Source organism: Bombus terrestris, chromosome 11 (assembly GCF_910591885.1).
Source record: "Bombus terrestris chromosome 11, iyBomTerr1.2, whole genome shotgun sequence".
Classification (NCBI taxonomy): Eukaryota; Metazoa; Arthropoda; class Insecta; order Hymenoptera; family Apidae; genus Bombus; species Bombus terrestris.
In genome coordinates, this window is record NC_063279.1 from 12,104,788 (window position 1) to 12,131,936 (window position 27,149).

The following is a 27,149-nucleotide window of genomic DNA, read 5'->3' on the forward strand; positions in this document are numbered from 1 at the left end:
GTTAGCTTTCACAATTCCCTGGCCTTATTGAAAAAATGTTAAACGAATTAGATATGAAAGTTAAAGAAAAGCTTGAAACACATTATATGTACAAGTGGAACTTCAAATATTTTTATCCACCGTATAGAAAATAATTACAAACGTAATCAGTTCTAGATAATCTTATCTATACATTTGTATTGTGCAGAATATATTTTTGATATTCTTCGTTACGATAGGAAAGTACTCTAAATTTCTAGAACTCTAAGTCACCTTACGTATTAATAAAACGACTTACGAAAAGACTGGTACATACCAAGAAAATCGGCAATTTTAGGGTATTCGCAAAGATTACTTCTAAAAATAAACTACTTTCTAAAATTGGAATATTATTAGTTCTAATAATATTTAACAAAAAGAATCGCATAAGCCGAAAATTGTTCCAACCTTCTTTTAATAGTAAGAAATATATATGTACATAAACAATAATTTATTAGAAATTCTCAAAACTTAAGAATTATTGCCTAAATTTTAAAACGTCAAAGATTTCCCCATTGCTAAATAATGAAATTGTTAATAAACAGATTGAGCATCTTTGTGCATTTCAAGGATATTAATAGAAATATAAATTTGTATAAACGTCCACAACATCTATTAATAGGTTCCTATTTCAGACTGTCTATCCTCACAAATAGAAATACAAATACGAACATTTAAATACATGCAGACTTTTATATAGATTACATTTCCTTAATCGTATAATTCATAGAAATCATAATGTCCATGTCCATAAACTTCATCGAACTGTCCATTTTAAATCGATTGCTCAAAAATATACTTTAACTAGCCGTGTCACGTTTTCATCAAACCTATAGCCAAATATTCACGCGTCTCTGATTATTTGAAGGAATTCTTCCGCTCCTAATTATTTTTCAAGATGCTCACTGAAAAATATGCTGTTTCACGGAACGAAGAAGGAAACAAAAAGACAAGGCTCGAAGAGGCACGAGAAGAATTTGAACCGTGGAGAGGTGGGATTTTTCGTTCGTTCACTGACGGAACAGAACGAAACGGCAAGTGGTCGAATCGTGGGCGAAATTAATTAAAGGAGAAAAGAAGGAGGCACGGTTAGCCGCGATTTACGGTGGTGCAATTTCGTGGACCGGGCTCGCATCGGCAGCCGAAGCGTGTCGAGAAGCACGGCATGACCCACTTGCTTAAACGCTGGCGAAATAATATTCCGCTTGGGAAGGGAGAGTCGTTTCCATATGTACAGTCGGCTGCAATAATGCCGTCCGCAGACTCCATTTTCCGAGTCCTCTCTCCTGACCCTGGTACTTTTCTGAAACGAGGCTGGCTGCCGCTCTGCAATCGATCAGCGGACGACCAGCTCCTCTCTTCGTAATGACCTTAGTAAATAGATAGATCGCGCGATAAATTGCGTCGTTAATTTTTTAATAGTCTTCAGCCTCCTGGCGATCGTGAGGTTCGTCACGGACAATGATTACACCGCACGATCAACGAATTTGCGGCCTTACTACTGAAACTGAGCCGAGGTGTTTAATTATTAACGTTGATTATTATTTTCTTGTATTTAGGACTATTCTGGTTAATTGTTGCAATTAGAGCGCTGCCCTATAATAGAACAAAATGTTTCCTCTAGTTAAATTAATTTACAAAGAATTTATAAAAAATTAAATTTTTCCGTGTTGTAATTAACCGAAGATTTCCGTGTAAGCAAATGCGGATTTTTTTCCTAAAACGAGATAAGTACAGGAGAAATTTTCCTATGAGAGTAGTGACATCTAGTGTCTTAATGATCAGATTCTACAGTAGAACCTCTCAGTAGATTCATAAATACAAGCGAGTTTTTTTCTGTCAATTTCGCTTTCCTCCTAATCTAGAATCTCTTACTTTCGGTGTTTTAAGAAGGTTATTAGAATACCATTGAAACAAAAATCCAGGCTACATTTCTTAAACTTGAGAAATTCTTAAACGTCCCAAAAGAAATACGACTTGATGAAAAAATAAAATGAAAAAGAGAGAAATAAGTCAAAGAACGTCAAGGAATTATTGAGGAAAATTACGATAAAAAATTACGCATATAATTAATGATTCTTTCATACTCTCCGTAAACTTGAGAACTAACGGTAAAAAATACGATTGAATGATAATCATTGAGCTAGTTCTAACGAGGCTCGACAAACTTTCTGTCTATCCTTGGTTTATTCTCCATTAAACCCTTCGTCCATGGATTTCTATGTTTCAATCTCAATCCTTAATTTGATCATTGAAAAAACCTTCTACTGTCGTCGACCATTGTTTTTTTGTAAAGGCACCCGAAAAATATTTCCGCTATTAATAATCGATAAAAAAGAATTTTTCTCGCAGACCAAAAATATTGAATTCTGTAACTATACGATCTACAAAGACAATTCGATCGAAAGAAACTCAAAAGACAGGAAATTTAATTGAGCATGTCTGTGCTTGAAAAAATAGTTTCCAAAAGTCGATGTCCAATAACAGAGATTCTAAAAACACGTACGTACTATCGGAGAAACGCATTGTTGCTGACTGTACGAATCGAATCCGCGGGAGGTTGCTTTGTAATCACGACTGGAATAAAGGGAGAGAAGCATCACTAGCGTGCATCGTGGAACGACAAACGACATGCATCGTTCCCGTTGCAATCGCGGTACTTTGTTAATGCCCGACGAATACGGACGGAAGACTTTGATGATTATTGTTGGTCGAATAATGAGGACTGTGCGAGGAACGGTGCAGAATGGAAACGCTTTCGAGTAGCTTGCTGCTACTTTGTTGATCATTGCGGCCTACTGAAAAGTGTTCATTGTCGTCGTTCTTTGTTTCTTTTCCTAGCGAAATACTTTTTCAGTGAATCGCGCGGAATTCGCGTGCTAACACAGTGGTCACGAAAGATAAAATAGACCGTAATGTAAATTCGTGAAAAAGTTTCTCAAACGTTGTTACATCGAAACGTTTCGCGCTATAGATGCATTGAATTATTTTCAAACATTTCCAATATCATAGATCCGCGATATCATTACCTGACTCTCTCTAGTTTAACCTATATACCTGTTCATTAAATTTCACGATCATACTTTCGCGACTCTATGCATAGTCAACTTGAAACTTTCTGAAACACGGAATGCTTAAAAATTTCCTTACATATATATATACATGTTACACAGATATATGCTGAGAACAATTTTTTCAAATCTTGAGTTATAACGGGTCTGTGGCTTTTATGAAAATTTATTTCCTCATCTACGAATTGAAATTTCTTATAGCCACATAAATATCCACGTAGCGGTTATAATGCTACAATATACAAATTCTTTCGTCAAGAAGAGAAAGAAAGCGTATAAGAGGTATCGAATAGGGAAACTCGACAAAGATTGAAAATTCTTCCACGAAAGATCGCGTGGCCGTTAATGATAGCCTTCGTGCGATGATCATTCAGTCGGTGCTAGATCAGCGGTCTGCAGACGGTCTGCGGTATCTCATCGGCGTGGAATTTAGATTTTCTTCGAATGAGAAATGCACCCACACGTTATCCGGAATAATTCCATCCCTGAGTCGCACACGTAACACGTTTGTTCTCGCCAGTCGCGCGCCACTACGTGACTCATGCGAGACATTTTGAAACGCGGTCACGTTTTGGCAAAAACAATGCACCTTATTACCAAGTGCAAGCGTTCCCGGGAATTCGTCACATCCGCCCGTATGTAGCATCGTTCCTGGAACGTGATTTCCAGGACCCTGTTTCTAACATGAACCGGTGAACCACAAAGTTTCGTCTTTACGGTGGGAATATGTAAATTCCGCGGCAAAAGCGGCTGTCGGTAGTTGATTGGACTTAGTATATTCCAGGAAAAGGAAACGGAATACGCTTTAAACGAATTTGCAAATGTAAGCATATGTATATTTACCAAAGGATGATAAACAGAAAAATTTGCTTGCAAGAAAAGATTTGAGTTCTTCCTATGGCTTTACGCTCGCGTTGATATTTAAATTGTAAGTGAAATCTTTATGATAGTCTACTGAGACCTTTTATCAACCAAACGTAAGAAACAGAAGCTTACGAATACGAATAGCTCGTTTATAGGTCAAATCAAATAGTAGTTAATCTAGCGTAAGCAATTTTATTATTTACTCTGCCATGTGTGGTTAGAAATTAAATAAGAAATGAAAGGTAAAAAAAGAAAAAATCTAAACATTGATAATATCGCAAGCTTAATTGAATGACTTATTGTATAATGTAATAGATAAGAGAATGCGATATAAATGGAATTTTCAATAGACAGCGATCAAGAAAAGCAAGTGATTAACGATAAGTTAACTTTTCATAGGCACGTATCAAGGTCAGTGGTACCACGGCATGAGGCACGGCTATGGCGTGAGAGCGAGTGCTCCGTTTGGTTTGGCAAGTCATTACAAACCGTCAAAGCACGTCAGGGCTTCCTTGACGTCTCTGAGAAGCGCGGACGATGGCGGGGCAGTGGCACCGACACCAGAACCGACCGACAGAAGGGATCGTCGTGTTGGTGACAGTAGGGGTGGTTTCGTGTTAAAAGCTAGAAGTGACAATCCACCAGCAAGGAGAAAGAGTCTCACGGAAAAATCCTTGAAGAAGGGCATTCTTTCGGTAAGGCGTAATCTTAATCCTATCAAAATTCGAGGAATATAGTGAGGTTTGAGACAGGTTGGTTTAAAAGATAATTGCAATTTCAGGGACTGAAGATTCGAAAGCAAAGAAGTACAGGTGATCTAGAGAAACATGGTACTGGAGGCAGTATTAGGAGTAATGCTAGCTCGGCATCGTGGATGTCGACAGAAAGCTCGCAGAGTCAAGCTTCGGCATCTGTTCATACGGACAGCAATGCGTCCTTCGTCATCGAGGTGAGATTCGTTGTGATATTTTGGCGAATAGTAGTACGAAAGAGATTAAAACGGCTGAATAGTTTTCTAATATAATTTTCCTTGTATAAGAATAATATTTTATTTTCAGGACGAACAAATGGACGCCTCGGTAACCGAGACGTACCTCGGCGAGTGGAAAAACGATAAGAGGACAGGCTTCGGTATATCGGAGCGTAGCGATGGCCTGCGATACGAGGGTGAATGGTTCAATAATCGAAAGTACGGATACGGTGTGACAACGTTCCGCGATGGCACCAAGGAAGAGGGCAAGTACAAGAACAACGTGTTGATCACCAGCCAGAAGAAGAAGCATCTGTTTCTTATCAGATCGGCCAAGTTCCGTGAGAGGATAGAGGCTGCGGTGAATGCGGCTCAAAGGGCGAGCAAGATCGCTCTTCAGAAGGCGGATATAGCGATCTCGAGAACAGCCACTGCGCGAGGAAGAGCCGAGTTGGCGGATGCAGCTGCCGAGCAAGCGAGAGAAGATTCGGAACTGGCTCAGCAGACGGCGAAGCAATTTGCGCCGGACTTCCGACAACCTGGACTCGAGAGATTACGTAACAGGGAGATACCGAAATACGTGCCACCACCTCAGGACAGTATTCCATCGAAGAGTATTCTTCACAAGGGGGGTAGCGTGGATCAACCTAGTTCTACGCCTATGAAGAACCCGACCTCGGAAACAACGTCGGGAACAACTACGTCAGCGACAACCACGGCAAGTAACGTGATGCAGTCGATCAGGAGAGCCAGCATGAAGCCGCAGAGCCAATTGTCGCAAAATCAACTGCTGAGCAATCAATTGCCACAAAATCAGCTACCGCAGAATCAGTTACCGCAGAATCAGTTACCGCAGAATCAGCTATCGCAGAGCGAGCTAGCGAATCAGGTGACCCCAGCTCAACTGGTGAACCAGCTACCTCTGAATCAATTGAACCAGACTACCTTGAGCGGTCAAAATCTTTATCAAACGCAGTACCCTCAGTCGATGACTCAAAATCCTACTCAACAGTATCCTAACAGTATACCGAATCAGTATCAGCCAATGAGTCAGTTCCAGGGAGGGCAATACGCTCCGCAGAATCAGTACCCTGTTCAAGGTAGTCCCTATAATCAGCCTCAATATCAACCTATGAATCCACCTCAGGGCGATCAGTATTTGTACCAACAACAGCAGCAAGTTGGACCACACGGGTATCAGAATATACAAGGTTATCCTAGTCAGCAGGTAATAACACATTAAGTAGATTACTAGATCTTCTTTTCCATTAAACTGTGTAGGTTATATAATTTTGTGCATATATATCAATCCTGATCAATTTCTTTTTAGACGTTACCGAATCAATATGGGCTAAGTCAAATGAATCAATACAACTCCCAGCAAATATATGGGGAATCGCAACAGCAGCAATTACCACCCCAATCACAAACCCAAATTCCACAACAATACGAGCCTGATGGCGACGCAAAACGACCACCGAGTTCTACAAGTATACGAAGAAACAGCAGGGTTTTATCTCCCCAGGATCGACCCAATACTATTGGGCAAACGCTGAACGACAGGTCTCTGAGCTCATTGTTTACGCGAATAAATTAATACAACAAAATCGATTAACGCTAGAAGTATCAAACTCGTCACATTGACGGAGTTAACATTTTTTTAATACACGGATAGTACAATTGTTGGAAACCCCTGTATATAACTATTTACTGTAATCACGTCATTTTAATAATAATTAGATAGTACGCATTATTGATAATTAGCGTTAAGGATCTGTTTTATATTCTTTTTATTTCAAAGGATATTTTCTTAATTATATCGGTTCTGATCTATCATTTTACAGGCTAGATCATTATAAGAGGCCGCCCAGTCGTGATAGTTCTGTAGATCGATACGCTAGAGCGCATTCCCGATTGACTGGATCGAGACAGCCGTCCGTCGATAAATCCGTCACGAATCCATCCTTAGACATGCTCGACAGGTGCCTTGCAATTTGTCTGTTTTTTAGTTACAATATTCCTAAAACTTATTCTCTTCATTTATTTATATATATATATATTTATTATCTTCATTTTACGCCAAATGAAGTAAAATGAAGTAAACAATTTAGCAATTTGTTATCCATTACGTTTACAATTAATCACTGATCAATAATAATGGAAACTAACATTCCCAAAATATTAAATCCCATTTTCATTCGTCAATCTTTCATATCGCTTATCTGCTTATTCGATATTTCAATTTTTACGATATTAATTAAAAAATGTAACAAATTTTAATCTACCATTTTAATCATGGATTAAATTGTAAATTACTCATACACAATCAAAAGTGGACTAGTAATAACAAAAGTATTAATGAAGAAGTTTTAACGCTTCGATCTGCAAATTTAGATCTATGAGAGCACCGAGTGCGATTCGGTCGGGCACACCATTAAACGGATCCGTGGTGGGAAGCGGTGCCGCAACGCCGACGTACGCTGCCTCGACTTCCGGTCAATTCGAAGGCGCCCTCCTGAAGAATCGTAACCTTGGACAAGATATTCTGCCGAGTCCAGGACAGCCTAAACGTACAGAAAGCCTCTACGTCGCTCCCGGACGCGGTTCGACCGCATCCGGTGTGGGAGGCGGTGGCGGAGGCGGCATGTCGAAGGTGAGTCTTCTTTCTTTCGTACTTGCTATCCACCACATAGATATTACATTCGCATATTCTTATGTCTCTTTACTTGTCACGCGACATCGATGTCCTTGCACTTGCGTCACGAGACCTCGAAAAGGAGCTGCGAGCTTTTTGGATCAGAACTTCACATTCGCTAATTTATTCCTTTGTTTCTTTACATCTGTGTAATATATCCTGTTTAATCCGTTATTCGAATTGAAATTTGGAATACGTGATAAAAAAAGAATTTTGTATTTCTTCGAAGTAAATCTACATTAAATTCTAACATTTTATTATATCATTTTTAATCTAAATATATGAATTACACTATCTTCTTCGCTTGTGATTGTTCAAATTAAGATATATGATTTACATATCTTCTCGGATGTGGTGTCTCGTTATATATAATTCAATAATCCGGAATACGTTTCACGTGTTGTCCGCATCCTTCCGAGTATCAGAATGTTACATCAAGGAAGATCCATATAGATTCGCTACTCCTTTTTTCATAGGCTTTCCCTTTAGTGTATTATTTAGGCCTTTTTCACGAGTCTATCCACCGAAATTCCCCGAGGATTACGTTTCTTCGACAAACGTTCGAAGAAGTTCCTTTCGGGAAAGCTGCGACGTAGAAAAAAAGGAAAATTTGTAAAAAGTTCGGGAAATAGTTTCAACGTATTAAAATCGGTTTCGTTTTATAAGTACGCTCGACCGCAACGATTTTTCGAGGAAACGCAACGAGACGCTTTTCCAAGAGTGTCGTTCAAAAATACCACCGGATGTTAAACAAGATAACAATCGTTCGCTGTTACTCGTTCATTCACGCTTCCCGCGAGAACATTAAGAATTTATAGCTAACTATCTCGCAACGAGAGAGAAAGAGAAAGAGTTTTCTCATGAAAGGAAATACCTTCGGGACGACGTAATCGTTTAGATGAGCCTTTAGAACGAAAACAAGTAAAAGGAACCAGAGTAGAATTTCGCTAGCCTCGTAGCACGATTTCATATCGAGTTCTCCGATTTATTAAAGTCTATTACTTCTCTTCTATCACGCCATTGCACTTTCGATTCTTACTTTTCAATTTTATATATACCATTATAATATATTCACTTTGCCTGCTCATTAGACGCATCGTACGATCTTTCTCTGCTCAATCTCTAGCGACCGTAATGATCGTATCCTTCTTTCTTTTTTCGCATCTCAATTCCCGCTCTATAGTTTACATATAGCCATTAGTTAGCGAACGTAATTGAAGTAAGCACTCCGAATTTTTTTACTTTTCTCCACGATCAAATTACTTGTTCGTCTCGTTAATCAACTTTCTCTACCACGAACCGAACAACGATTTCTATACATATAGTTGGAGAAAATGGTTCGAAGCAACGGTCGCCATTTTTACACAAACGTCAAGCATTAACGTTCATCGATAGCTTTTACTCTTCGACCTTAACGCTTTTTAATTCGCCTTTGTATAATTCACCTTTGTATAATTCACCTAAATATTATCTCCTCCCTCGAGTCAGAGTACATTAATTCATGATTATTAATCACGACCTTAACCTCGAATAACACACCCATGGATTTGTCCATCCTCGCCCAGGTGACGGGTCTCTTTATCTGTACCTTTTCTTCTCTGTCGATTTGTTTGTCTGTGTAACTGTGTGGCATTTTGTGCTGTGTTCTGTGCATGCCATCCCAGGACGCAGGCCGGACGGTCCCCGCCTTCGCCGCAACGTCGAAGGGCCGCGCAACCCTATGAGTATAAGTATTATAAATAAAATATGTACACACACGCACACTGCGATAGAACCAAACGCGAGCCGCGTCGCGTTTTATAACGAATGAGTCGAGACCAGTTTAAAGAGGGGCGGCGTTCGTGACTAGACCCTGGATTCCTGACGAGAACAAGCGAGAAGGGGCTGCTCGAGGGCAGAAAAGGGAGGTGGGTCTGCCTCCTCCGATTCTATCGGAGAGAAAGTGTGGCCTGCGATAACTGATTATGTAACGAAGAATTAATTTAAGGATTAAGATCGAGATATACCGATAGATCGTTTTTACGATTACCCTTACACGGTCCAGGAATAATTCGTAGCCTGTATGTTGTTCAGTGTGATACTGTGTTTACTGTTCATTATAAAATGTAATGTTATCCATAGGGCGTATAACACGTTGTGTTCTAACTTATGATCACATAACAACAGCTAGTGTGACTAAAATGCATGCTTCTTCACGGAAAAACAAAGTTAATATCAAGGGCAAAGAACTTTGCAGAATCTTTGCTTAAGAATCTAGGGTCTATTTACGATAAGAACCGCGCGCAACCAACAATTTCTCGAGCTTCAACAATGCAACAACGTTTAAATACATTCCAACTTTCATCGACCAATAATTATTATTACCCAAGTACATTCCAAAGTATCATACGTTCCAAAATGCGTGTTTTACGCGATTGCTCGTTGTTGGGCGAATAATCGTTGAATTTTGTTAACGTGATCTAGAGGAGAATGGCCTAGCCGCTTCTCTAAACTCTAAGGCTTTCGCTCAGTCGTATCGCCAACGTTTTGATCGATCAAACACATTCGCTGGATGTTTGAACGGACTCGACTCGTTTGGTGCACGTGGTATTGTACATGGTTTAGCGAACGGGTATCTTACAGTTTACACGGGCATCCTGAGCGACGTGTTAACGGGAACAGAGACCGGAACCGTTGTTTGGTATGCGTCGAAAAAGAAAATATTTTCAGACCGACCATTTAGTCTCAACGATCGCGTGTGTGCCAGACAGGGGCATTAGGGTAAGGTTATAGCAAGAACGATTCTGGATGTTCTCCTTTGAACGATAAAATACTGTTAGGGGATAACATATAATCGGGAAGTATCCTTATGCAACGAGGATCGTTATGAAACATAAAAAAGGTCGACACAGAAAAACGTTGATGTAAGAATTTACAAACATAAAAATGGTCGATTTGTTCTACCGAATAACTCAAAGTAAACAATTTGTCATGAAAACAAAGTTGTCGTAAGTCACTGATGACTACGCCATGGGTTGAACGTATTTCTTTGTCATAAAAGACCTTGGTGCAAATTGAAAAGTGTTTGCTGTACAAAGATTCTATTTGTATGACTTCCTTCGCGCATAAGTCATCACCGTGCTATATGGTCGCTCTTCATAGCCTTACCCTAACACTGGCAAATCTTGAAATTCTCAAGGTGTGGATTAGCAAAGAACTCGTACCTGGTCGTAGATTGTTACTAGCTATTATGTAGGTAATTCGCATCCGTGATTGACAGCCACTTAACCCTTTCAACCTCTGGTACATAACAATTTCTTTTCTTTCGTTTTTTTATGCTTTCGGTTAAAGGATGTAAGATTTGTGAGAGGTGAAAAGAAGCTCAAAAGCTGAACGCACAGATAAAAAGGTTCCTTCTTGGATTCGGTGTAAAATAGTATTATCGAGGTTGAAAGGGTTAAATCGAATTTGGGCATTGAACGAAGCGGACAACGTTCTTTCCGCCTTCTCGTCAGAGACAGAGTTATTTTTCTATGAGAAGCACAATAGATGTAGTAGAATGGATGAACGAATATTTGCGAGAGTTCTGTCAGGCGATGCAGACGATCTGTGCTCGATTTGTCGATATTGCGATTCGTTCGACTACATAGCTTGTACGGGAGAGCAACAAGATGATGATAATTTGCCGAAAATCGAGGTGCTTAGTAGATTGTTCGTTCCGACGTGGAAATTCTAGGGAAAAAAAGAGGAAAGAAAAACGCAATATCGAACAATGGTACAGAAGTACAGACCCGGATGCAAAGATATTTACGCCGTTAACGTTTCCAAAAAGGAAAATAGGAAAAAGACTCGTTTTAATTCTACACACTTGTTCGAGTGATCGAACGAAAGCCAAACAACTCGACCGATAATTCGAAACACAACCGTTTAATTAATTCTCTTCCTTTCTTTCTTCTTTCAATCTATTTCAATCGTCTTTCCTTTTTTTTCTCATTAAATCCAAACATCGAATACTTTTCCACTGAATGATCGATTGATCGCGATTGAATGTCGAACGATCGAAAACCGAGCATGCACTTACACACGCACGCAAATGATTTCAACTCATTCAATATGGTGTTACGTCCATTAAATAAGCAAAGTAACGTGTATGATGTTACGTCCATTAATTAAGCAATTCAAGGAATTCGAAAGGTAAGGTTAGCGCGGTGTGGAGGCGGGGACCGGTTTTTTTACAATTCTTTCATTCTACTTGACCGTGCGTTTCTTTTCCTTTTAACAAGCTTCGTACCTCTTTCTCGACTCCTCTTTGTCTCAACAAGACCCTATGTACTTCCCGCCTCGAATTCTACGATCTGTCCCTCATCCGTCATTGTCGGATGTTAATTGTACTGTCTCGAATGCATTCCCCGACCGATGAAAGTTACAGTCCCCCTTGTCCCACGTTTCACGTTTACTTGGCGACGATTACCAAAAAAAAATCTTTTTTTACCCTCCACCTCCACGCCGCTTGTTTTCTCCTATTTTTTGATCAGAAACATTATTTTTCTAACGCATGCTTCTATGACGTAGCGTCACTCTGTAAAGTTTATGATATATTGTACTAGTTCTACAAGATGGGATATATATACACACATATATATATATACATACACATATACACACATGTTATATATACATATATATTTCATAGATATAAGTAAGAGAAAATATGTAGTGTGAGATAATTATTTAGGTAATAAATACTGTACGAATGGAAGACGATGATAACCCTTTCGAGATCGTAGGATTACCGACAGACGAAAGGAGAGATATTTTAGTGGAAATTGTGTAATAGCTGTTCTTAAATTTCCTCTTTAAGACGTATAATGGAACTTGTGTCTAAAGAAAATCAAGTTTGGTGATATAGTGGGAGATTCTGAGAAAGATAGATATTTTGAAGATTTAACTCTTTGACAGTATAATATTATAAAATAATAAAGAATTCAGAATGAATGGTTTAGGAAAGAATTATTTCTTTATCGTGAAGATTTCTTGCATTTTTGGTATTAGATACAAACAAAAACGTAACTTCAACTTTTCCTGGGAAATAAATATTGATAATTAACTAAATATAAATAACTATTAACCAATATCGATAATTACTTAATGAATGAAATTTATATCATTCACTATATTTGATACCAAAGTCTTTCTCCTGTTAAATTTTAAAAGGATTAATATTTACATTGATCATGTATTTGTTCCTTTTAAGTTACTTTCTAAGTTACTATTCTAAAATATCTCGAACGGGTTGATCTTTGTTACTCAACAGGCACAAATGTCGGTACCAAATGTGCATTATGAATACGTAAATTTAATTCTCGACGTACCTCTGAACACACTATTCCTCTCGTCGAAGTAGAACGACGCAAGGAAGTATAATTCTGTGCATTAGGTACGACCCTAAAACATTAACGCGTATATGTATACACGCACACGAACACAAACACACGCGTAATAAATATATCAGGATTCTCTATTTTATTCACGATTTTTCACAGTACAATTACGAAACGCTTTTTGTGCGCCACGTTGAATTCCTTAAAAGTACGACGCCAGCCTACGACGAACGAAAAAATAAAATAATACTTTTTGATGACGTTTAAAGCTTACTTATTTCGATAACATATAACCACCGATAACAAACATTGAATTTTAAATGCGTCACGTTGCTCAAGGTTGTACACACTCGAAGTAATTAAGAATTTCTACGAAAATTTCTAACTCTTTCTATACGCGAACGAGATCAATGGCAAGTTTTTTACATGGAAAAAGATGGAAACTCGTTAAAGGCTTATTTCGAACGAAACTTTTTTACGAGAATTTCTCCATTCAACGTGGTTGCAATTGTACCTCAACAATGGTCGTGCCTAAAGAAACGAAAACTAAATAAACCAACGTAAAAGAAAAAAGGGGAAAAGAGGAAAAGATGATTATGACCTGAGATACAATCGAATGAAACCTGGAACCTTAGCGCAAAACGAGAATAATCTAGACGACGAAGCTCGGTTGGAATTGAACCTCCCCAAGTTCCTTGACCTTTCAAACACTATTTTTTATGCGAAATATCGAGCACCATCGTGGGTGTATCGTGAAGCTAATGTCGGGGTTGTTCAAGTGCCAAGTTATTCGAAAGTGTCTTTTCACGAGAATCTGAGATGCAACATAATCCTATTGGGTACAGCACAAACGTTGAAATTTGATCATTATCTCGTACATAGTAAGCTCTCGTACGCGTAACAAAGTGTTATGAAGTGTTACACGTCGAACTATTTAAGAGTTATCTATTTCTTTAGTAAATAATAATATTCTTCTTTAATAAATAATTGATTTGTGTAAATATTTCTTAACAGAAAGAAACAATATGAAGTATTTAAAAAATATTTTTTGATATATTTGCACGAAGAATTCTAAGATGTTCAAATTGCGTTTGTGATTTACTCTGTAAAACGGTAGATACGATTTCTAAAGACACTTACCGTGGCATATAACCGGGATTTCATGTATTTTAATATAAAGACAATTCATAGTGTTGTATTAGAGGAGAACAACGTAGTAGGAGAGTCCTTAGAGGAAAGCAGATCGATAAGCGAGAATAGCACACACGCAACGATGTACTTCCAGGTTACATTTCGAGGAACGAGTTTACCGATATAGAGATATATTGGGATGAAACCTTGCTAATTACACAACGATATTACAAATGTTGGTTCGATGTATTGAATGTATTTATGTAATGATGTAAAAGCTGTTATTGGCCGACAGATTAAAACATGTCGATTAGGAGGATATCTAGTATTTAAAATTTTGAAAAACCTCGAACGTTCCTTGACCTTTTGCTTGCGTGTATTACAGATATCCCGATGAACTCGGATGCACATCGTCGTTTCTTATTATTTTGCAGAAAACGCTGATTTCTTTATACCAATTTCGTTATATTTACGAGTAGAATGAGCGGAAAAATTCGATATCGTTTCGTCATCGTGGTAAACAGTAACCTTGAAATTAAATCGAAATGACAAAGCCTTGAAATATCTTGCTTCACGTTGCCGCTAATCCAAATTGTTCAGGAATTCGGCAAAAGAAAAATCTCGTGTATTTTGCATAACGAAATATGCTGGTTTAATTGGACTTTAGAGTAGTGCCAAGAAACGCGTACATCGAATACACGCAACAAGATGTCCGCACTCGTCGAGACAATATGTATTGGCGTGAAAACAACGGATGATATTTTCGTAACTATGTTCGGAGGAGCAGTAGGCACTTCTGAAAGTTATCTTCAGAACCTGGTTATATCTACCGTGTAGGCTGTATTCTGTTCTATATGAGTCATCATTCTATAAGACGAAACTGGTTTGCAAAACTGGAAATAAAGATTTTCCTAATTAACTCGAAAGATCGATTAAATTTGCCATCGAATGCGATTAATGTAAAATTAAATCGTTGCAGAATAACTGTAAAACGAGCTTCCTGAAATATTTATAAGGTATCAACATGTGTTTCGACCTGAATTACACGACGCGAACGAGAAATTTGCAATGCAGAAACTCGTGGCCGCAAAGCCTCTAGAAAACTAGGTGTTTGCACTTTTGCGATCAGTTTCCCCTGAATTGCGTCTATGTTATCGAATCGTCGAGTCAATGATCCCGATAGATTAATTGTTTGTTAATTACATAGAGTATATACGTATTGTTTATCAGAACATGAATATGAGCCACCGGATTCGTCAAACGTTATATTTTCGCACACTAGAAAAAAGCGGAGAAGCAAGAAATTCTGCATACTATGCTTGCCATAAGAAGAAACTATTTTAAACTAAGAAAAATATAGAGTTGCTACAATGATTACCTTGTACGCTGATACGTCATTGGTCAGGAGACCACGGCAATGAAATGCATTAGCAATGCGCGTTATCGCCTCAATTAACAAAGCTAATTATTGTTGCACCATGGCGATCAGGATTAAAATTCAATAATACATTGACTGAAAAAACAAGTGGTCTAACACGACAACTTGGTCAATATGAATGTGTAATGATGTTATTGAATTCAGAAAATATCACATATTTTTCTGAGCGAAATAAAAAAATAACATTCTGTTTGGAAGGAAAGACATGATGACTATTCCAAGAAAAAAAGGATAATATATTAATTTATGTAAACTATTGTTGACAAATAATGTGTACTAGACAGCATTGCTGTTATTCTGTTTGTTTGACAAATAGAAAATATAGATCTTTGGATGTTTCATAAAATGATATAAACGACTACAACGAGACGCAATAAGGAAACAAGAAAGCAAATAAAGTGGACCGAGCCCCATTTTGGCGTGAGAAGATGGAGCGTAGAATTCTCGAAAATTTCGCCTTCGACGAATTTATTCGCATACCAGCTACATGAATCAGACAGCGAATTGCGAGTTCGACTTTATTTGCGTAACAATATTTCCGGTCGTGTTTTGCCCGTGAACAACCCTACGCAATTTTCTTCGTCCCTGCGTTACACCTCCTCCTTTTTCTCATTTTTCCTGTTTCATGATAAGCGTTTATTCCTGACCTGACCAATGATATATTTTTTAAACGCCGTATTTATTGCTCAAAGCTATATTTCCTCCAAAATTTCAAAAAATTTAATGGTTAGTTGACTTGCGGAAGCTCCACAAATGACGTCTTCCAAATTAATATCAGTTTCTCTCTATTTAAAATCTAAATTGAAAAACTTTCCTATTACCGTTTCCTCGTTTTCTGCAAAAATGAATACGCAATCGTTCAGGGTTTGGAAAAAATAAAATTAAACGTGGATGTACTATCAGAGATAACAAAACGAAACTATTATTATAACGAAACGATTATTTTTCTGCGAGAGTAATCAGTATATCTATTTGAACATAACCTCCACAATTCCACCCACAAGTTTTTTTAGAGCAAATAAAAATCGATTCGACGAAAATAAATGATATATTCTGTAAATTGTAAGAATCCAAGTTCAATGTTGAAACAAAAGCAAACAGTTCCTTGCGTGGTCAGGAGCGAAGAAGCGGCCCTCTGACTTCGTCGTCAGATAGATCAACATCCGGCCCAGAACGGAGCTCGACTAAAAATACCGATCAATAGCTATCGCTTGATACGATGCACGATGCGAAAAAGCGATGATTCCGAGTGTGACTCCAAAATAAAGTTAACGGGGAGGACCGTTCGACGACAGGCTGTCATAAATCAACGAGCAGCGGATCGACAAGGCTCTGGCATCCGTTGTCGATTCACAGCCGTGAGCGTCGCGACGTGCTGTTCGTCGATGCTATTTCGACGTGAAAATAGTGGGGCGATTCTCTATTTCGGTCGAACAAGCCAGGGCCATTCAGTCTGCGGCCTGGCTTCCTCACCAGGAGGCTGCAGGTCCGAATTTTCCATTTTCATCGTTGTGAACTAAAAGAAATCTTCGTCGAGAACATCTGGAAAAAGAAAAGCGCCACGAGGTCCGGGGAGATCGCTGTAAAAGAAGCTTGTTCGAGGTTCCTTGCTATGAGAAAGCCAGTGAAAGATAGAACAACGGTATTGACCGGTGCTTCGGACGAGTTTGAGCTGTCTGCTCTCGACCGTGAACTTTAGAGACTTTGGAAAGAAAGGAAGTTCGAGGCAAAGATGTTGTGGTCGGAGCCCGACGAGGAGGAAGAGGCGCTATTATGCAGCCCCGCTCTGATGGCCAGGAGGGCCTCCGAGTCATGGATCGTCGCGCCTCCAGTGGAGGTATGAACAGAGGCAAAAAAGAAAGCGTCCCAAATTCTGTCAATCTGTCTTCAGCGACGATGAACTCCTCTCATAAGCTAGTGTTATCTTAGAAGGACAAAATCGAAGTTGAACTTGACCTCTTTCAATTGAATTCATCGACGGTCAGCTTCAATTTAAATCGTTGTAATTACGATTGAAGACCAAAAGCGAAAGAGCTGATAAACGATTTAAAAACTAATTCTATCGATCGTCATAACATTTCATATATTTTTGGTTATTTACAAAATTTCGCTCAATTATCTATTTTTAGAAAGCTTATATCTTACTTGGTTCTTCAGATATTTACTTAATTGCAGCTAAGTGACATTAAAATTAAAACATTAACAAAAATCATCATAACAACAATCAAATAATGTCATTTTTTTCAATGAAAATGTGTGCTGTTCAATCGTTAATACGTAAAACTATCGATACATAAGAAAGAATAATATTCTTTCAAGGTAGTACGATATTAGAAAAAATACTTATGAATAAATAGCTTTACACATCGATAATCTTAATTACAACGGTTTGCATTTAAATTTGAATCCGATGCAGAATTTACGATTAATACGGTCTTTCGTCTTTGAAAGATATCAAACACTTTAAATTCAGCACGAATCGTGTTAATAGATAAGAAATGATTGTCCATAGAGATTGTTACGGTGCAAATCGTTCGATAAGTCGGGCTTGATATCGCGAATAGTGGAACTGGGGGATGAAAGATAGCAAAGACGAGTCGCGACCGAGAGTGCATCGAGAATGAAAGCCGGGCTTTTCTTCTCAGATATCGTGCGACACTATCGTTGCAATTTATAGTACGCTCGAGAAACAGTTTCAAACCCTCGGAACAGGATCTCGATGAACCGTAGCGACAGATACGACAACGAAATAAGACGAATTATTCTGATTGAGGCTAATTAATGATATCGAAGAAAATTATCGCCGAAGGAAGCAGGGGCGCCGGTCTAATTTTACGCTTGCTAAAACGCGGAAAACTTGAACTCACGAGATACAAGAGTGCGATTATCGTAACATTATGACCGTTATAAAACAACGTTTGGTTATTAATTTAAACTCCAAATTCAACTTGAGAAAAAAAGGGATTTGAATTTTTAATTTAGATAGTAACTCAGTTTTTTCACTTCTTTATGGTGGGTTGCGTCAAATTGATACGAATATCAAAGTAGTAATTACTTGGAGGCAAATGTTTATAACATATTGATAAAGAAGATAAGGTTATGTAGCATAGCTAAATAGATAATTTTGACTAAATAGACTATTTTGTTATCAGCCTGTCCTTTTTTTTTCCTATGTAAATGAAATAAAATTCGGTGCCGAAGGTCAACGCATCACGTTCACTGGGATTAGAATTCCTGGCCTTTACACCGTTATTACGTACGGTTACGAGCGACATTGCACGTTTTGGAACTGGTCCAAGAATTCTTTGTCTTTCTCCCTTTGCCGTCCTGTATCCTCTGCTTCTTCAAAATGTGTAACTAATGAACACGTAAACGTCCCCGATGCTCGACGACGCGCCAACAAATTGAAGCCATTCCTGAAACGGGTCGCTACAGTCTTACAACCGTTATAACCAACGAACCTTAACCTTAACCATTATTATCAGTTCAGACGCGAGAATAAATTATTCCTTCGTCGCTTTCCAACATTAGATAAGAACTTCGAGTATCATTAATTGCGATGATTTGCGATTGTCAATCACAGATTTATGATATCTTTAACAACAAAAATATAATTTCCCATGTAATTCTCGCGAAGTATCGACAAACCTGATCGTGAACAATAGTTGAATTTTCACAGAGATTTCAATTGCCGAATTCCTGATCAGACAAATCTTTAGGGCAGTTTATTTAAAAGTCCTTTTATCAGTGTGATGCGCGTTTACGTTATACGTACATCCATAGAAATGAAAGTTTACATCTTTACATGATCGATCGTGTTCAAGAGCCACCTCTCTCTCTTTGTTTCTCGTTTCCTTTCTTCGTGCAGGCGATGCCCGCGGCGGCAGCGGCAGTATCCCTTCAACGAAAGAAATCACTGCCGGATGTGGCTCAACCTATTCAGTTGACAGCAACGGCACCGCTATCCAGGGAGGAAGTCAGTGTCCTGAGCAGCATGAGGAGAGAGGAGATCCGCAGGCAGATCGACGAGAGTGAAAGACTCAGGGCCAATCCCTTACTATACTTGGTCAGTCCTCAGGTTAAAGTGAGTATCCCTATTGTTCTTTCCGACAATTCAATTGTTACCAAATTCAAATGCAAATTTGAATCTTTAATTCTTATCTGTAATTTTCAATTTTGTTATTTTTAAAACGTAATTCTAATTTTTTATTTTTTGTTTTTAATTTTCAATTTTAAATTCAAACGAAGGCTATAAATTTTAAATTAAAAATTCAAGTTTCTAGTAAACATATAAAACGGCAACACTTTTTTCTTCATGCGAAGCATACAAATACAATTCAATACTAATCTCACGCGTAGTTTTGCATTGTAATATATAATTACATGGGAAACCAATTACATATGTAAACGCATTACGTCGGAGCATCGTTTGATAGTATTGTCTTAAGTGGTTAGCATTATAATAAATTTAATATGAAAGTCAAAGTTTTAATTAAACCATTGTCGTGCTGTCTTCTCCATGTGTGCCAAATTTATTTACATCTTCGCGGCTTTTTAAAATTTCATGAATGAGTCGATCGGATCAGCAACCAAACTTTTCTTATAGATAAAAATGAAGATCGCAGGTGGGGAACGTGATAAGTAACATTTCTCGTCTTCTTCAACAAAAGTGAACTTATCAAAATATTTAAATGCGACGAAATAAATGACATTCTCAATAACTCGCGATTACAAGATTGCGTAGACGATGCAAAGAACCGCGCAGAATGTAGAATTATGTACTCGTAATACAACGGGTGACACGACCTTGGAAAAATTAAAGAGGGGAGACAACCTCACGCTCGAATTGACGACGCAAAAACGTTCGCTTCTTATCGGGTATTTCCAAGAGTAGGTCGCACGAGTATTGATGCGCAAATATGAATGTTTAATCAAATCATTTTGAATATCCGCTCTCTCTAGAACATCCTTTGAATTGTAATTGTCTCACGAAGTTTCATACGTGCGACGAACGATCAATCAATCATCTTTTAATCTTATATATTGATCTTTTTATGATAAATTCATTTCTCGACAAGATCTATTTTATACCAAATAAATTGATATGAATATACTTTGATCGGTTATAACGAAAGCAATTTGCTTTGATAAATTAGTTTCTTTTCGTTCATAAAATGTTTGTTTGTATCTGTTAATCACGAGCGTCACGCAGCTTATAATATATTCTAACAGCTTACGAAACGAAACTACTGTTCCTTACATACATTTGCATGTTTCGGTCATAAATTTAGGATTCACTTTTTGCATCATTTACATTCGAACGCAACGTTCCTGTGTATTACGAATTTTCTATCAGTTCTTTTCTGAAGATTTTCTTGCGAAAGATTAGAATTGTGCTACATGTCCTGTAACTTATTTGACATCAATTTTTATTTACTAGTGGTTCCTATTATTTCTGTCGAATAAACATATAAAGCTTCATTAATTCTATTCCTTAATTTATATTAGAAATCCTATTAGCGGTAGTTCCGTAAAAAGACAAATCACTAATAAATAATTCAGAGATCCGTAAACGAAACTGGTTTTTTATTCGAATGAAAATTTGCAGGACTGGTTCTCCCGGCAACAGCTGGTGATGCTGGTGCTGTTCATCAACATATCCTTAGCCCTGATGTTCTTCAAGCTGCTGACGTAGCAGCCAGCCGATGATTGGGTTCACGGGCTCGTGGTGGACGTGACCTGAGACCCGGGCGTGTCACGACGCCCCGAGTCGTCACCGATTACCAGGATTAAAACGATAAAGAGGGCGCGATCCAGTGCTCTCGAGACAAAATCACGAAAAAAACCGCTGAAAACGGCTTTCGAGCGATCCAACTCGGTCCCACGGTGGTAAGGTCGGACAAAGAGAACGTTGGACCTCGAGGATTCGCGTGGAACAGTAACAAGAAGAAGGAACTTGCAAGATGAGAATTTTTTCAAGTATCTCAACGCGTTCTTGCGAGGAGACTGAAGAGAGAAATTGACGAATCGCTGTCGAAACTATAGCATTTGGGGTAGCGTCAGAATCACTCTCGACTCGATTCAATTTTGCGGAAGGATTTCCGGCGAGGATTCATGGGAAACTAGGATTATCGACGGATGATGAAAGAGAGAAGAGCCGCTCGTTGTTTCTTAGACGGGGTACCAAAGTCGCCGAGGTACCCTGGCGCCTGTATCATACATATTTTTACACCGAATATTTTAATAATAATAATATTAATATTTGTACGAGCTGGTCGTGTCCCGACCGATCTCGCTCTAAACACGATGCGCACACACGAATCTCTCTACACTTTTCCTGTTCTTTCTCGACGATCGACTCGAGCGCGGACACCGGAACGACTTTTATACAAAGAAGCTATAGAGCAGCTAGAGTAGCGTGAAACAATTTTGTCCTATAGAGATTCTCGAAAAAGAGAAACCCGCAGACGATCGAACATATTTTTCGAAACGCTATGCCAATCGATCGTGGGGACACTTTGGAAGTTTCACAATGTAGATTCATGATGGTAGGGTAAAGAGCGCGAGAGGACTAAAATGCAATGAAGGAGTTAGAATTTCTATACAATTGTTACAATTTCTACGAATTTGATAGACGAACGGAGTTGTACGTTGTTGTACGGTTAACGTTACGATGTATTCATGTGTTATCGATGTGTCCATGTAATTATATGGGTGTTATGTGGATATCGATATAATTATAATCGTGCAAAATCCTACGGGAGATCACTTCGTTTGCGGAGTCTTTACGTGTAGTCTTGCCTTTCACGTGGAAATTGTATATAAAACACTTTTGTCCGATTTTTATATACGCGTTAGAATCGAGTCACGTGTTATCTATACGTGATCCTTAATATGTGGTTGGAATCTCTTGTCTCGATCGAAAATTCTACAAGGAAAGGAATAAAAATATGGACTTCGACTCATGGCAATAGAAGTCACGATGATACGTTGTTTAACCTTGGATGCGGTGTAATAGTGTTTACAAGACAAAAAAAAAAAAAAAAAGGAAAATGAAGTAATTCGATAATGTGATGTGTTAGATGGATAAAAAAATCTATTTAGAAAGATAAATAAACGTTACTCTTGTTATCATCAGTCGGTTGAGAATCAGATAGAAGTTATTTATGATCGAGAAACGTTTCGATAATCAATTTTTCCCTAGGTGCGTACAGTTCAAAAGTTAACCTGGGCATCATATTTCTCCGATGAATATTTAAGAGCGTGCACTATTTTGCAATGAATATAATGCAATTGATATATGCATAAATTCATCGATAAAACGAACGTGACGTCGTTTTGGTGATTCGCAACGTTCGATAGATTAACGGAGTTTTTACAAGGAAAATTACTTGTATACATTTTTGAGCCATTTCCCTCTGGAATCCTCTTTAATAGAACAAAGTAAATGAATAAATGATACGACGAAAAAATTGTCTTTGTGCGATGTAAACGTACGTCGACTTTTTTCACGCGGTGGCACGGAGATCGAGTTAAAAATCTCGAGTTCATGTCGCGATCGAGAATCAATCTCCCTGCGCTCGAGTGATCGCATTTTTTCTAGCCTCAGGCATAGCTTGTATATCTAGATGAATTTGTAAATAAAAGAGAAGAGCATTATAGATTGCGATCGTCACAGTTAATCGTCTAAAATCCTCTTGGCTCGCGCTCCTTCGACGCGTTGTACGTTCGAAGCTAGACGGGCGACTAACAAACCGTTTCGAAGCTATTTTTCCAAAAAAGAAAAGACTCGCTATTTTCATCCTACGCTAATAAATATACATTAATATACATATAAATTAATTTTCCTCTTTGTACCTACACGCTAGTACTTTTACGTACCATCTCGAATACTTAAATCGACGGCAGATGTTAGGATGAAAATAGAAAAAACGCTCATGCGCGTGATAAATTTTGTGCGAATCGAAAGGTACACGATGCCCGTGCCATCTTGTTTCTTCTCTCGATCAAATCGATGGAGAAAATCTTTTTGAAAATTATGTTAGTTTAAAGAAAGAAACATAGGTCAAAAATCTGAGACATCGATTCGAAACAAGGTCATAAGTCGAAATGATGAAAGGAAACTTGGTCGACGGGCATCTTAGAAACGAAATAATACAATTTTTATGAATTATGAACAGATCGAAGATGTTTTTTGTTATGAAGATCGTTCGTATAAGTAATTTAAACTATTGTGTTGCGACGGCCTGCTCGCTGTCTCGAAACATGTATTGTATATATATATACAATATATATAATAACATTATATATATATATAATAACATGTATTGTATATATATATATGTTGCGACTATATACATATATATGACTCGATTAATTAGTATCGCAGAGAGCAGCTCTAAAATTTGATAAACGAATCTGGGAGCGAAAGAGTGAGAGAGTGTGAGAGAAAGAGAGAGTGTATGTACGAGTATGAAAGAGAACATGTAAAAGAAAAAGAGAGCGAAAGCGGAAAATGATCGAGAAAATTTGTCAGAGAAAGAGATGGATATTTGTAGGAGACAAACCTAACCTATGCGCGTTAATCATTAATCATTTGCATCACAGCAGCCATATCGCAAATCAAAGGTAAAATTTCTTAAGAATTAGATGTATATCATTCAAGACGAAACGCGGGAAAATATGAAAATTGTTTTCGTCATTTGATTGCTATATCGAGAAGAAATCTACGAAGAAATGACCATATGTATATTTTACTTGTTATCTCTTGATATATCGACAGTTAGCATATCTCGTTATTATTGTATATTATTATTATTACTATCATTATTATTATTATCGCTATTATTAATTATTGTCATTAATTATTATTACTATTATTGTCATCATGATTACCATTCTGTCAATGGCTACATTGAAAATGTGAAAACGAGCCACGGGCGTGAAAGGAATTTTGGTACCTTACCACATACGCGCTTCAAAAGGAGAAAAAAAAAAATGAAAAAAGCAACTCAAGGGCCCACTGTCATTGTCCATTTGCGAGAAAGCAGTGATTCAATAAACTTATATCATAACGTACCAACAGACTAATATTTTCGTATACTATACGTTCAATGACAAAACTCAATAGAGCAGTAATTACAACGCGGCATCGAAACCACGAATAAGAAACATGTTTCACGGTTGCCTGCCTCGCTTGTAATCATATGACCCTCCTCTTCCTAGTTTTGCATTTGTGGTCGCTTTCCGGCTACAAAGTAACGCGAGACTTGTGAATAATTAAGTCGCAATTAAAACGCGGCACACATTGGAGAAACCTTTGAATACTTCGAACACGTCGCACGTTAGATAGATACTCGAACGTGTGTCGGGACTACAGAAACACGTTTCGGTAAAGTTCAAACAGCCTAACGTTCCCCGAGTCGATTTATGGTTCTCTCGAGATATACGTGGTTATTGTTCTTTTTCTTTTCTCGATACTCTGTCAGAATGCATTCTCTGCTCGATTTACTTCAAAAACTCAAAGATTACGATCGCGAGATACCGAGAGAACGCAAACGAGCCGCTTCCGTATGAAGTTTTTGCCTCGTTTATCGTGTCTAGCATCTCGCCGTGATAAAAAGATAACAGTAATGAGCGATCTCTCGTGCAACCTTTTGCGTGCATCACGTCAGTCTAGTCACGTGTTTCGCCTGACCTCACACCATGATGTATCGTCCGCTATCGATGTCATTCTAGCTGACGAGCATGCATGTGTTAGACAAAACGTGACCGAATATGATACTGGCGGAACCTCATTGCTCTGTAGCGACGATCACACAATCGTCAACAGGTTTCGACAATCCAAGCGCTTTCTAGATAATGAACGAACGATTAACCTTCGAAAATGAATTCGAAATATTTTTGTGTTTCATTTCGAAGGTCTCTCGGTCTCGTACACGGAAATAACAAATATTACTCCGATTGAAAACGTGACAGATCAGCGATGTATGGATTGCGTTGATTTGTCAGTGCACTCACATAGGAGCACGTGTGTAATGAGGCTGACCATCCATACCTTATCTCGATGACCGATTCACGTTGAATTACACGCTCGATAAGACAATCACGGTCGATCGAGGAAAAAAGTACTAATTTTAAACGATGAATAATCCCGCGTTCAATGGACAGGTGGTTAATTCGTCATTGACGTGACTGTGACGTATCGACCGATTGTCCACCATCGATAAGCTTTCCTTCGTGATGTTCTTTCTTGTTACGAAAGTTCCTCGGTTCCGTGTTCGTCGAAGTATCAAGCACGCGCTATCGCATACACATGAACGCGAATCGCCTAAAATATTTTGAATGCCCAAATATAGAATGCTATATGTATATCGTTGTTCTCTGTAGCTCATGACGGGGTTAGATAAAGTCTATTGCGCATTATTATACGAGAGTACGAATGCGGCACGTTCGTTATCGGCGTCGTAATCATCGTTTTATTTTATCGGTTACAGTGGCGGGATATTCGAGAAAGTAAATATTTTCATTCTTATCAGAATCACGATCTACCTTATGCTTCATCTTCTTAACGAATATATTTTTTTACCTTCTTGTATTGGTATAAGTATACCTTTCTTTTTATTACATATATACTTAATTATATATATATTTTATTTTATACATGTATTTAACTTTTTTCGTTTCCAATGGGTTCTTTTCTGCTGTTCGCTACATCGATCGGTAGGAAAGAAGTTACTCGTTGCAAATGCATGAGCATACGTATAACTAGTTATCAGCTGGTTTCTTCTTTTTTCGTGACAGTATCGGTTTTGACACGCTTCTTATCTCTTATCTTCGCTTTCCTCGTTATGTTTGCTACCGTGGAAATGTCCGCGTGTCGTCGACACTGAAGCGAAAAACGATAAAAGAAACGGCCGATAACCCAGAGCAGAGGAATAGAACGCCGATTCTTACCGTCATTCAGCGGCGTAGAAATCAGCATAAATATCCGGGAAACGTTCCTCAGATCTTTGAAATGCTAATCGTATCACTTACTTTAACAAAGTCTACTTTTTCGAGAATATCAATGAAGTTGGTAAAAATTTATATTTAAATTTCAAAACGATACATTCGTCACGATGCATCAGAAATCTAAAGGCAGACGTTGAATTAAATATTTTTGTTTCGTCTACCGTATCCTTCGATCGTAGCTCCTCTTTAGCAAAGTATACGTCTCACGACTGCGAATATTAATTTCTTGTTCGCGTAATCTGAACTTATATAATCATCTACGAGCGATAACATGAACCTACCGCATGCTGTTCTTTGATTACAGACATTTGTCAAACCTGACGAACTAACATATTCACATAATCCTCCGCTATTGATAATGTGCAAATTAATTGGTCTAACCAGAGCAAAAATTCGCGTACGATTCTATTCGATTTGTTATAACTATCAGAAATATTGGGTAACTTTAATAACGTTCGCGTGATCTCAACTTTCCATGATTCTAGGTTACGAATGCTAATGAACGTAATAAAAAGTAACGCGTAGAACGTAAAGATCGTAAAAACAGAAATCATATTCGAATTTTAGGTCAAGAGAGAAAATTTCGATT

General features: G+C 38.1%; 3 protein-coding genes across 9 annotated transcripts in view; 2 read left to right on the plus strand and 1 right to left on the minus strand.

Annotated features, from left to right (window-relative positions):
* LOC100647906 (junctophilin-1) overlaps positions 1–14,428 on the plus strand; it is a 45,742-nt gene extending 31,314 nt beyond the window's left edge. The window contains exons 4-10 of the mRNA XM_020865556.2: positions 4,353–4,648; positions 4,735–4,902; positions 5,012–6,151; positions 6,254–6,486; positions 6,768–6,905; positions 7,318–7,576; positions 9,283–14,428. Coding sequence (XP_020721215.1) covers positions 4,353–4,648; positions 4,735–4,902; positions 5,012–6,151; positions 6,254–6,486; positions 6,768–6,905; positions 7,318–7,576; positions 9,283–9,342 — 2,294 coding nt within the window. The 3' untranslated portion in view covers positions 9,343–14,428. The remainder of the gene's footprint in view (positions 1–4,352; positions 4,649–4,734; positions 4,903–5,011; positions 6,152–6,253; positions 6,487–6,767; positions 6,906–7,317; positions 7,577–9,282) is intronic.
* The window catches only part of LOC100648950 (cytochrome b5), a 70,337-nt gene that overhangs the window by 38,839 nt on the left and 4,349 nt on the right, over positions 1–27,149 (minus strand). The window contains exons 1-2 of one of the 7 annotated variants that reach the window (XM_048409910.1): positions 12,970–13,092; positions 9,207–9,336 (exon numbers count right to left, since the gene is read on the minus strand). The exons of 1 other annotated variant lie outside the window; for it this stretch is intronic. In XM_048409910.1, coding sequence (XP_048265867.1) covers positions 9,207–9,277 — 71 coding nt within the window. In that variant the 5' untranslated portion in view covers positions 9,278–9,336; positions 12,970–13,092. Of the gene's footprint in view, positions 1–7,574; positions 8,204–9,078; positions 9,337–12,969; positions 13,449–27,149 lie in introns of those variants that run through there. 5 more of the 7 variants (XR_007225661.1, XR_007225662.1, XM_048409911.1 and 2 more) reach the window with 5 other exon arrangements.
* On the plus strand, positions 17,000–24,625 carry LOC110119170. The gene is made up of 3 exons (XM_020865555.2): positions 17,000–17,384; positions 19,416–19,631; positions 21,156–24,625. Exons 1-3 carry the CDS (start codon positions 17,280–17,282, stop codon positions 21,240–21,242), a joined length of 408 nt encoding a protein of 135 aa, XP_020721214.1. The 5' UTR covers positions 17,000–17,279; the 3' UTR covers positions 21,243–24,625.

What these genes read in the sequence shown, in the direction of transcription:
- LOC110119170 (XM_020865555.2), top strand. Translation starts at nt 17,280, where the DNA reads ATGTTGTGGTCGGAGCCCGACGAGGAGGAAGAGGCGCTATTATGCAGC. An exon ending in TCGTCGCGCCTCCAGTGGAG is followed by an intron (nt 17,385 to 19,415) that starts GTATGAACAGAG and finishes TTCTTCGTGCAG; the next exon opens with GCGATGCCCGCGGCGGCAGC. An exon ending in TGGTCAGTCCTCAGGTTAAA is followed by an intron (nt 19,632 to 21,155) that starts GTGAGTATCCCT and finishes GAAAATTTGCAG; the next exon opens with GACTGGTTCTCCCGGCAACA.